The following is a 12,369-nucleotide window of genomic DNA, read 5'->3' on the forward strand; positions in this document are numbered from 1 at the left end:
TCGGACATGACAACCTGTACAGCCCATGTATTAATTCCATCCGATAGCTGCTATAATAACAAACAAAACGTCTGCCTGCTCTCCACAATGATCAATAACAGCGAACGGATGGTCAAAGTAAGGTTTCCTGCACGCCTCGACGTAAGCGACGCCGCGTCATAGCTCCAAAGCTCTTGCCTCTGGACCGACAACTTTTTGGAGCTGGAAGTGAACCGCATTCCGGAGCTATGACGCGCCGCCGCTGCGGTGTGAACAGGAAAAACTGGCGCTTTTCAGGCTCTAGCTCCCAGCAGGAGCTGGAAAAGCGCCGGTGTGAAAGGGGCATGTCAAACGCCTTTTCTGCATTGAGTGACAAAATGGCCTTATCCGGGGTTCCTTCACAAAACGTAACGATAGTTACGGCTGTAACTACGGTTCTATGAGTCCCGGATGACCGCCAGAGGCGGTGCTTTTAGCACTGGATATGTCCATCGTGCGCATGCGCAGTGCGAGTACCAATATCAACAAAGTCACCTGTGACCCACGTGACACCGGCTATACCAGCCGGTGTCATCAGAGGATCTGTTCCCAGAATCTTCTCGCGAGCACACAAGAGTTCTGAGTGACAGGAAACTCTGGCGGTCATCCGGGACTCATAGAACCGTAGTTACAGCCGTAACTATCGTTCTATTTCGTCCCTACTGACCGCCAGAGGCGGTGCTTTTAGCACTGGATGACTTATACCAACCATGTCATGAAGAATCCAAGCCCTGGCTCACTACTGGAAGCAGCGGAGCTCGGCAAAAGGACCACGCCCAAAGAATGGGGAGTGGCGACATTAACCCGATAACTGGAGAATGTGCCAGAAGACGGCCGCGACGCCGCGGCGCAGATGGTCTCCAGGGGCGCCCCTCTCAGGGAAGCCCAAGATGTTGAGACGCTCCTTGCAGAGTGGTATCTCAGCCCAGATGGCAAGGGGCGGCCACTGGCCCCGTAGGCATGTGAGATGGTATCGACAACCCAGTGGGGCAGCCACTGGTAGAGGGCACACCTCCTTTAGTGCCGCTATGGCAAAAACAAGAGTTGCTCCGACTGCCGTATACAGGCAGTAGCCTCAATATTCGCCCTTTGGGCACCCACAGGGCACAGCCACTTCGACGTGCCGTTCTCCCGAATGTCAAAGCGTGCCAGCTGGGCAGGCTGATTGAAGTGGGTTTGTGGAAGCACCCTGGGCAGGAATGCCAAGGGCAACACCTGAGAGTCCCACCTCGGGCATGTATCGTTTATGGAGAGGACATGTAACTCCCCAATTTGCCTCCCTGAGGCCATGGCAAGCAGAAATGCTGCCTTCGTGGGCAGCCACCAAAGCCCCACCTGGGCCAGGGGCTCGAAGGGAGGAAATGATAGGGCATCCGGCTGCAGGGGCAGGTCCCAAGCCGGAGCCCTCGGGGTGCTAGGGGGACGCTGCCGTAAAGCCCCTCTTCAGGAAGAGGGACACCGACCTGAGGCACCCCGCCGTGGCGCCGTCGACCCGAACATGTCGGGCAGAAATAGCAGCCACATAAATTCAGAGTGGAGTGAGAACGTCCACTATCTAGAAGGGACTGCCGTCTGGGCAACAGTGTACCTGCTGTCCCAAGGAACATGCATATTCTTGCCCCTCAGTTGGGGTAGAAAGTATGTGAGTGCAAGCTGCACAGCCCGAAGCTCTAGCACGCTGACATGGCGTGCACCCTCCTGGGCAGACCACTGACCCTGAGCGGTCCTGCCCTGCCGCACTGCACCCCACCCTAAGAGACATGCACCTATGGTGACGGTCTCCTGGCGGGATGGGATGGCGCCCATGGGCACGCCCATCAGGAGATAGACCCTGCCCCTCCGGCGTGACAGAGAGTGGAGACAACGCTGCAACGCTCTGACTTTCCTGTGCCTGTGCCACTTGGCATCCAAGAGAAGGCTGATCAGCCACATCTGCATGGGGCACAACGACAGCGGGCCTAAGGGCCCAACGGCTGAGGCAGCCGTCAGTCTGCCCAAGGGCCGGAGGAACTGAATATCAGGCACCCTCTTGCCCGGCCCACGAGGAAGTAGGCATCCCTAAAGTCCACGGTTGCGAACCACTCCCACTGTGCATGTGCTGCGGTCAGCATATGGAATGGCAGCACCTCCAGGAATCTGTCGATTCCTCTGAGGTTTAAGAGCAGGTGAAATCCGCCGACCTTCTTGGCCACGAGAAAGTACGCAGAGTAGAACCCCCTGGCTAAGCAGAGGGTCTACTGGCTCGATTGCCTCCTTGGGCAGAAGGACGGACAACTCTTGGCTAGAGCTAGGTCATCTGCCGGATCGCTGACGACTGTCATTTTGGCCCGGCCGAAGGCTAGGGGCCGGAACTGCGGTTCGTACCCCTGGGTTAAGGTGAAAACCACCCAAGGGCCGGAAGTACAGACAGCCCAGTAGCTGAGCTGCTGCTGGGGGGAGGCCGGTAAGGCTCTGAGACATGAGGCCGGTAGCCGGGGGCACAACGGATGAGTGGGCCGCTGGGACCTGCGCAGACCACCACTGTAAGCTGGTGGCTGAGTGCGGCTGCTAGAGGGGCCCCTGGGCCTGCTGGGAGTGGGCACAGGCCTATAAAGACCCGAGAGCTGCTGCCTGGTCTGCCTAGCTTGGGCAGCACGCTCCAGTGCCTACAGGGCAGCTGCCCCAAACAGCTCCCCTGACTCGACTGGCACACTCCGGAGGACATGTCTCCGACAGTGGTGACTAAGCAGGCCAATCCTGGCGACGAGTCTGCACCATAAGGACATGACTCGTCCCAATTCCCTAGCATTAGGGCAAAGGCTTGCAGTGATGCATCACTGAGGCCCAGTAAAGAAGGCTCAGCCGGAGCCTGCTGCAGAGAGGTAGAGACAGCCAGTATCAGATGGGAGAGGGAGTTCTCGTGCCGCTGTGTCGTAGGCCTTACAGAGCAGCTTGTTTGTGACCCTGCACTGAGGCCGAGGGCGCCTGGCATCCGGGGCCAGAATCGGGGAGGCGATGGCAGGCTCAATGGATGGCAAGCGACCCAGCCCCACCCTCGCCGGATCCTGCATGGCAGCAGAGTGGGAGAGGGCCCTGGTGTGTCTCTAGCATGCATGGAGCTCCCTCAGGTACTCCTTTAAAGGAGGAACAGTGGGAATGAAAGGGGGCAGGGTTATGCCTGAAGAAGGCGCTAGCCTGGGTCGGCCTGCGGAACCTGAAGCTGCAAGCGTACCAGGGCCGCACGAATAATGGCCGCCATGGAGCCGTCCTCCGTGCCCTGCAAAGAGCTCTGAGCAGAGGAGTGGGGAGCCTCTTCGGGGGTGAGCGGGGCCCCGCCCCCCCCCCTTTCAAGAAGAGGTTCAGCCGGAGCCACTAGCGACATGGCATCCTCAAGCAGAGGTGTGGCAACCGAAGGCGGGCCAGGCGGCAAGCTAGTAGCCCCCACACCGACCCCTGGCTGAAGGGCCAACAGGAGCGGCTTTGTCTGCTCCATGATGGCAGCTAACCGATCCACCTTAGGGGACAGCCCACATGAATGAGCCATTCTGTGGGTAGCCAGATGCAGCGTAGCCGGGAGCGGGTGCGGGAACACAGCCTGCACCAGCTACCTGTTTAACGGAAAGAGTAGAGCGGTGCTGCTACTCGCCAAACAGAAAGAGCGATGTAATTACACCCACGTTACCCGCAGAGGGAGCGGGAGCGAGAGCGCTGCCTTCGCCTCGCTGGATTAATAAACAAGGCAGTCTAGCGTCTACCAGGAGCGGGGGCGAGAACACTGCCTTCACTGGTTAAGTTCGAGACGAATTCCAGATGCAGCGTAACCGGGAGCGGGAGCGGGAACACCGCCTTCACCAGCTACCTGCTGAACCGAAAGAGTAGAGCAATGCTCCTACTCGCCGAATACAAAGAGGGATGTAACTACACCCACGTTACCAGCAGAGGGAGCAGGAGCGGGAGCGAGAGCACTGCCTTCACCTAGCTGGATTAACGAACAAGGCAGTTTTAGCGTCTGCCAGGAGCAGGTGCGAGAGCACTGCCTTCACTGGATAAGTTTGAGACGAATGCCAGATGCAGCGTAACCGGGAGCGGGGTGCGAGAACACAGCCATCACCAGTTACCTGCTGAACGGAAAGAGTAGAGCAATGCTCCTACTCGCCGAACACGAGAGGGGTGTAATGTCCTACACCCACGTTACTAGCAGAGGGAGCGGGGAGCGAGAGCACTGCCTTCACCTAGCTGAGTAAATGAAAGTGCAAGGCTACTAGCAGAGGGAGCGGGGAGCGAGAGCACTGCCTTCACCTAGCTGGATTAAATAAGAAGTTCAACAGGACAGTTTAGCCGGGCGGCTGCTGCTAGAATCAAGTACACGTCTACCAGGAGCGGGGGCGAGAACACTGCCTTCACTGGTTGAGTCAGAGACAAATGCCAGATGCAGCGTAACCGGGAGCGGGTGCGGTAACACAGCCTTCACCGGCTACCTGCTGAACGGAAAGAGTAGAGCAATGCTCCTACTCGCCGAACACAGAGGGGGATGTGAATGACCTACACCCACGTTACTAGCAGAGGGAGCGGGAGCGAGAGCACTGCCTACACCTAGCTAGATTAAACGAAGAAGCTTAACAGGGCAGCTTAGCCAGGCAGCTGCTGCTAAGAATCAAGCAGCACGCCGAACACGCCAGATGTTAGCCAAGTGGCCGCTGCTAATAGCCAGAGTGATACGTTACAGGGCAACGTTACCGGGAGCGGGAGCGGGAGCACTGCCTTCACCAGCTCTGAGTTAAATAATGAAGCTAAACGGTCCATGCAAGGTGTTAGTCAAGTGGCTGCTGCTAACAATCAAGCGAAATCAAGTCAAAAAACACAATGTTTAAGACCAGATAACTAGCTTCCAAAGAAGAGAACAGCACAGAGCTGTAGTTACAGTAGTAACCATGGCCAGCCTACACGGCGTATAACCGTAGTTACAGTAGTAACCATGGCCAGTACCTATGCGGCTTAGAACCGTAGTTACAGTAGTAACTATGGCCAGTACTTACGCGGCTTAGAACCGTAGTTACAGTAGTAACTATGGCCAGTACTTACGCGGCTTAGAACTGTAGTTACAGTAGTAACTATGGCCAGTATTTACGCGGCGTAGACCCGTAGCTACAGTAGTAACTATGGCCAGTACTTACGCGGCTTAGAACCGTAGTTACAGTAGTAACTATGGCCAGTATTTACAAGGCGTAGACCCGTAGTTACAGTAGTAACTATGGCCAATACTTAAACGGCTTAGAACCGTAGCTACAGTAGTAACTATGGCAAAAGTAACCGTGGCCGGTGAATGGCCACACATGCGGGCACACAGCACACACAGTGAAGGTTGTTCTCCGCATCTACCCATCCTAGTGCTAGGAGACTAGCACTAGGAGTGGTAAATACAACAATATAGCGCTACTGCAGTCGCTGAGAATGAAGCTAATTAGCTTCTAAGGAATAGAACAGCTCGCAAGAACCATAGGCCATGGTTACAGCAGTAACCATGCCGTAGTTGCATGGCCTAGGACCGTAGTTACAGTAGTAACTCTGGCCAGAACTTACCTTACTCTCTGCACCTAACAAAAAACAGGCAAATTATGTCACTGTGGGCTTTCCATACAAATTAAATGAGAGACGCAGCGAAAGCTGGGAACTCAAATGCTAAAGATAGCTCGGGCACAACGCCACAAGCAGAACTTTCAAAAGAGCATCATAAGGGCAACTTTATGGGAGAGGAGGCGAGAACACTGTCGTCACCAGAAAGTAGCCCGACAATAACAAGACGGCAATCAGGACAACTTAGCTGGGAGAGGGTGCAGGAACACAGCCATCACCACAAGTTGACACAAACCTGTCCGTCGAGGCTCTGCACGGCGCACAGCCGGCCACAGCTCCTGGAGGACGCGTTAACAACCCGTAGCTCTGACTATCAGTCGCGAAGCTGCACGCGGCCAGCTGTATGCAGAGAAATCCCTCAGATCAAACGTTCAAACCTGAACGCTGTAGGCTGCAAGAATGCAGCCACCGTACTCTCGCGCAGCGAGAAGATGAAAGGATCCTCTGATGACACCGGCTGATATAGCCGGTGTCACGTGGTTCACAGGTGACTTTGTTGATATTGGTACTCGTACTGCGCATGCGCACGATGGACATATCCAGTGCTAAAAGCACCGCCTCTGGCGGTCAGTAGGGACGAAATAGAACCCTCCTTACATTATGGAATCCCTGAGGATTTTTAACAACGCCGTTTTGATCTCCGTGTATCATCTGTGGCAGGAACCTCTCCAGTCCCATAGCCAATGATCTTTGCGTCAGAGTTCAAAATAGGAATTGGTCTGTTTGAGCCACATTCGGATGATGATTTACCTGGCTTTAAAATAAGAGTTATTGTCAAGTTTCCTGGTCTTTTTGTGTATATTCCCCAACAGAGGTATTCAATGAAATTAAACAAGACTTCACTATCAATGCTTTTAAAATCAAATGAATTCTTTATAACAAGACATTAATTATTTATAAACAAGAAAGCTTCTTTCCTCCTTTAACAGAGGTATTCAATGAATAAGACTTCACTATTAACGCTTCTACTAAATTAAATGAATTCTTTTAACAAGAAAGATTATTTCCTCCCCTTTTTTTAGCAGGAATCTTCAGTGGAATAAATTAACAGGATTGTATTAGAAAGGTTTTTAGTAAATCAAAATTTCTACTTTCTAAGATAAATAAACAGCGCGTCTAAGCTCTGAATGTGCCGCACAATTAACGCACCACATTGAAACCACACATATAACAATGCTGCGCAGAGCTCTAACAAGACACGTGCATATAAACTATAAACAATGCTGCACAGAGTTCTAACAAAACACGTGGCACACACACAAACAATTTAACAGAACATTCACTAGCGGCTCTGTGGAGCTCTCACAGCATGATGGATGTGATCTTACCGGCTGCCTGTCCTGACTCGGTAGAAATGCCTCCCGTCTACACGCTTTCGTCTACCAGGATCTCACACACCAACTGTTTAAAATCCTTCTTGAGGATGCAGTACTGGGCTCTGTAATTAGAGTGATTACACCCAGCTTGCCAGAGGAGGCAGGCAGCGATCATTTACACACTGGGTCTTCCCTATTAATTGGTGGTTTGTATTTAAATGAAACATGTTTGTAGCGCTTATGATTTAAATTCTGAATAAAGTTAAGATATTTCGTTATTCTATGTATCCATATATTATTTTTCGACTACTTGAAATCTGTTTTTTATTTTATATTTTTAAAAGCCTTAGGCTCTGTTTGACTTTACAGTTATTAAGGCACTTTGTAGCGAAGGGGGAGGCTGCCCTGCTCGAATGATTCCATGCATACATGTATAACAATGGGGCTATCAATTTTGCATTGAAAAATGTATACATGTAAATTGGGATCCCGTCAGGTCCTGAGGCCTTACCACCTTTCATGTTAAGAATGGCATTGGAAATATCTTCAAAGTTCAGTTCCCTATTCATTGCAAGTTTTGTTTCTACAGAAATATTGGGAAAAGACAGCCCATCTAGGAAAGTGTTTTGACTTACCGAATTCAATGGATAATCAGATAAAGCCTCTTATAGAACGAAACAAAGGCCTGATTTAATTTCCAATGGATCTGTAGTTATTAACGTAATGTAGCTTTCGGTTTGGGCAAACTGCGTGCGCATCACTCTCAATCTTCAATGATAATGTTTAGGTGGATTTTAGGAACTTCCCCTCAATTATATTGGCTCTAACGGTTAAAAAGAGGTTTCAATCACCAAAATTGACCGATGGGCTCCAGAGATACGGCAAATACACCCAGAAGTGTTTTTTTTCTTTCTCAACCTCTCTAAAAAGTTCAAATTTCACTTGTTTTGCATCAATCTTGATACAGGGTACTTATTATGTTATAGTTTGGATTCCTAAAGCTTTTAGTCTACTACCCCATCATTCAAGTGTGGTTTTCACTATAAGTAATGTTGTTTTTTTGACGAAAATATAATTTAATTCTTTTTACTATTTTAAATCTGAATTTACTTTAAAATAAAATCATCTATATCGATTCTGACACTTCTACATCTAACTCACAGGTGTATCATTGCTTTGAGAAAAAAGATTATTAATGTACCCCTTTTAGAAGTGAAGATATAGTCATTTGTTCTGGGCTTGTCATTTTCGAGCCTGAGGCCTGAAAAACAGGCTCAGGGCTTAACAGGTTAAACAAATAGCTCTACATCCCTTGCTGAAATGTCCCTAAAATGAAGTCCGAGTTCGAAATATATTTCAAATAATGTATGCACTGCCATTTCCCCACATACACATCACAGTCTGCAATGAAACGGTTGTCTTCTGTGCGCTCCACTTCTTACTTGGTGCACCGGGAACTTTCTTGTGCGAACAAGATACTTTCTCTCTCATTTATTCATTGCCCTTTTAGGGGCTTCGTACAATACAATACAAATGCTAATATTTTATCCTTTCGAGTCATCTGTCTCAAGCCTAAGTCAAGTCTGAAGTCATGAATACCAAGTCAAAGTCAAGTCGAGTCTTTTATCAATGTTAGTCAAGCAAGTCTCAAGTCAAAACATTTGTGACTCGAGTCCCCTACCTCTGTTATATTCGGTTAGAATGTTGCTGTATTACTGTATCAAATATAATACAAATATAATAAACACAAACAGTAACTGAAAGTTTGTATTAAGTGAGTTTTTATTGTGTTAACTGTATATGTATTTATGATTTTTAGATTTACTTTCTCTCTTTCTCTGTCCGTCTGTTTTAGAAACCGAAAGGAAAAGAGAGACGTCACAGCTGTCAGCAATGTGATGAATCCTTTACAACATCTGGAAATTTAAAACGCCACCTGCTTATTCATACTGGAGAAAAACCGTACAGCTGTGAAGAGTGTGGGCAAACGTTCTCACAGTCAGGTCATCTCAAAATGCATCAACGTATTCACACTGGAGAAAAACCATACAGCTGTGAAGAGTGTGGGAAAACGTTCACTAGATCAGGTTATCTCAAAAAACATCACCGTATTCACTTGGGAGAAAAAACGTACAGCTGTGAAGAGTGTGGCCAAACGTTCACTAGATCAAGTGATCTCAAAAAACATCACCGTATTCACTTGGGAGAAAAAACGTACAGCTGTGAAGAGTGTGGGAAAACGTTCACTAGATCACATCATCTCAAAACACATCAACGTATTCACACTGGAGAGAAACCGTACAGCTGTAAAGAGTGTGGGCAAACGTTCACTCAATCAAGTAATCTCCAAACACATCAACGTATTCACACTGGAGGAAAATCATACAGCTGTGAAGAGTGTGGGCAAACATTCACAACATCACATGCTCTCAAAACACATCAGCCTTGTCACACTGGAGAAAAAACATACATCTCTGAAGAGTGTGGGAAAACATTCACAACATCAGGTGCTCTCAAAACACATCATCATGGTCACACTGGAGAAAAACGATACAGCTGTCAAGAGTGTGGGCAAACATTCTCGACATTGTATTATCTTAAATCACATCACCGTATTCACACGGGAGAGGAACCGCATAGCTGTGAAGAGTGTTGCAAAACGTTCGCAACATCACGTTCTCTCATAACCCATCAACGTATTCACACAGGAGAGAAACCGTACAGCTGTGAAGTGTGTGGGCAAACGTTCACTACATCAGGTCCTTTCATATCACATAAACGTATTCACACTGGAGAAAACCCGTACAGCTGTGAAGAGTGTGGGCTATCGTTCACTCAATCAGGTCATCTCAAAATCCATCTACGTATTCACACAGGAGAGAAACCTTACAGCTGTGAAGAGTGTGGGCAAACGTTCACTCAATCAGTTCATCTCAAAACACATCAACGTATTCACACAGGAGAAAAACCTTACAGCTGTGAAGAGTGTGGGAAAACGTTCACTCAATCAGGTTCTCTCCAAATACATCAACGTATTCACACTAGAGCGAAACAGTACAGCTGTGAAGAGTGTGGGCTAACGTTCACAACATCAGGTGCTCTCAAAACACATCAACGTGTTCACACTGGAGAGATACCGTACTGGTGTGAAGAGATGCCGTTTTCTCCCTAACCCAGTGGTTCTCAAGCTTTTTCCGTCAGGAGAAGAAAAAAAAAGTCGGGCCCCCCCAACACAAATAGTCACGTAATGGGCCAAGTTAACATTTATTAAAATACATCAATATTAACGTTCACTTTGTTGGAACAGTGATAGTAAAACAATTCTCCAGAAGTCTGTGTGCTCAAAAAAAAAAATACATAATATAATTGTGCAATCCTTTTGCTAGAACAATAAATTATAATACTTTGCCACTTTGCAATCTGTGCTAAAAAATGTAAAGAAAGAAGATGCTGATATTTGGCAGTAAAGTGCGTCTTATCACAGCATTAAGGAAGAGTTCATTCAGCCAATCTTCTTTTTCTTTTAAAGCTGCACAACAGTGGAACTCAATCCCAGTAAAGATTAGAGAACAAAACACCTGCAGTTTATTTAAATCTAACTTAAAAACATGGTTAGTGGAAAATCAGCTCTGTCAACACTGACACAATCTGCACTTTACAACGCTCTGTTTGTACATGTGCCTTGACCTGTTGCTATCTGTCTGCTTTGTGAATATGTATTTTAGTTGAGTTTTTATGTTTTTATATATGCTTTTATCATAATATAAGCATCTATGTTGAATGTTGTTTTACTGATTGTATTTACCTGTCACTTGAAGTGAATCTTTTTTTTAAGGATGACTTTCAACATCTGTCCAGGGACTGCAGATGAAAAATAGCCTGTTGGCTAACTCTGGCACATTTACAGAAATGTCAATCAATGTGCACTGTCCCTGTCAAATAAATAAAAAAATAAATAAAATGAGCCTGTTTTGCACAGCACATTTCTTCAAAACAGGGTTTTAGGCTCAGTGGCGGCGCCAGAGATTTTCTTTTGGGGGTGCTGTGGGGTAGCTTGACGTTTCATAGAGGGTGCTCAAACATTTAGGGTTTCCCATTAATGTACCGGTCGCTACAGTTGAATTTTGTACTGCAACACTCCCCACGCACCAGAGTTCCCGTTAGCCGGTAATTACCGGACTATGACCGGTAAAATATGCTGAAGACCGGCAAATCTAAATCTCTCCGGTCAAAATGTCCGGTCAAAATAATTTCCCCTTAGCGCAATACCGCATCAGTTGCGCCACTTATGTGACAGACAAGAATAGTATGTGACAGACAAAAGAGTATATGAAACAGAACTGGAAGCAGATTTACTATTTCTTTATGGATATTTTACTAATCACTCTCCTTTTAAACTATTCTTGTTTTGCCGTCATAGTATTTCATAACTGTTTTTCATTTATTCTCTTATTTTTGTATACCTATAATGATCATATAAACGTGTGCCTCGGAAATAATTGTTTACATTAATCGTGACCAAACCGTTTGAGACCCACTGAGATAACTAATCTCAGTGAGTGATCTAAACACTGAGAGTCCTTTACCTCACTGAGCTGAGGTTATCTGAGCCTCTCAGTCTGACAGGTGAGAGTTCTCCCTCCACCTTGTTGTTGAAAAAGCTCCTTATATCCGTTAGCGTAGCTAGCTAGCACCAGATGCTAACAACAACAATCTCCGGTACCGGTGCACGCTCTCTCTCTCTCTCGTGCACACGCACAGAGCCGAGCTTGAATGAAACAGAGACCCAGACGTTCTTGTAATGTACTGTAGCATATTCTTTTTGAATCAATCATTTTTCAAATAATGAATTTCACAAATGAAAATAAAAAATACATACATTTCTTGGGGGTGCTATGGCTATCCTAGGGGGACCTGCAGCGCCCCCCTGACGCCGCCTATTGACTTCCATCCTCAAAATGTACATTACACACCTGTGTCCTACATCACCCTCATAGGTTTCCCTATGTTCCCCTGTTTAGTTAATAAAATGTTGTGACTTAAACTTTGATTGGGATGTTTTGATAGTTCCTGTTGAGTTGGCAGTCTGTTCTGGTATAAAAAAAAAATAACCAATGATGAATGTATCTAGAAAATGTGTGCGTCATATGATATGCCCCGCCTTACATCTTCCGCCACAGATTTGGGGAAATTGGTCCGTGCGCAAAGCATTGTGGGGATTTTAAGACCGCGGAGTCTACTCATGTGGAGCCTCGATATTTCTCCAAACGGAGTACGCCGGGCTCGGTAGATTTCCAAGTATGCTGGAGATTGGAACAGTACTTCGGCGGCACTCGATGACGTAGTATGCTTGAAATAGTGGCTCTGAAGCAGCTTTACTCGCGATTGAGAAACACCCACAGACCGGATCCTTCTTTGGCTT

General features: G+C 47.5%; 2 protein-coding genes across 3 annotated transcripts in view; one reads left to right on the plus strand and one right to left on the minus strand.

The window, feature by feature from the left end:
• LOC117477332 (zinc finger protein 208-like) overlaps positions 1–12,369 on the minus strand; it is a 416,861-nt gene that overhangs the window by 327,714 nt on the left and 76,778 nt on the right.
• The window catches only part of LOC117477342 (zinc finger protein 239-like), a 42,494-nt gene that overhangs the window by 8,958 nt on the left and 21,167 nt on the right, over positions 1–12,369 (plus strand). The window contains exon 3 of one of the 2 annotated variants that reach the window (XM_034124025.1): positions 8,803–10,839. The exons of the other annotated variant lie outside the window; for it this stretch is intronic. Within the exon in view, the coding sequence (XP_033979916.1) occupies positions 8,803–10,119 (1,317 nt within the window). The 3' untranslated portion in view covers positions 10,120–10,839. Of the gene's footprint in view, positions 1–8,802; positions 10,840–12,369 lie in introns of those variants that run through there. 2 annotated transcript variants of the gene reach the window in all.

The sequence above is a fragment of the Trematomus bernacchii genome, unplaced genomic scaffold (assembly GCF_902827165.1).
Source record: "Trematomus bernacchii unplaced genomic scaffold, fTreBer1.1, whole genome shotgun sequence".
NCBI classification, from domain to species: domain Eukaryota; kingdom Metazoa; phylum Chordata; class Actinopteri; order Perciformes; family Nototheniidae; genus Trematomus; species Trematomus bernacchii.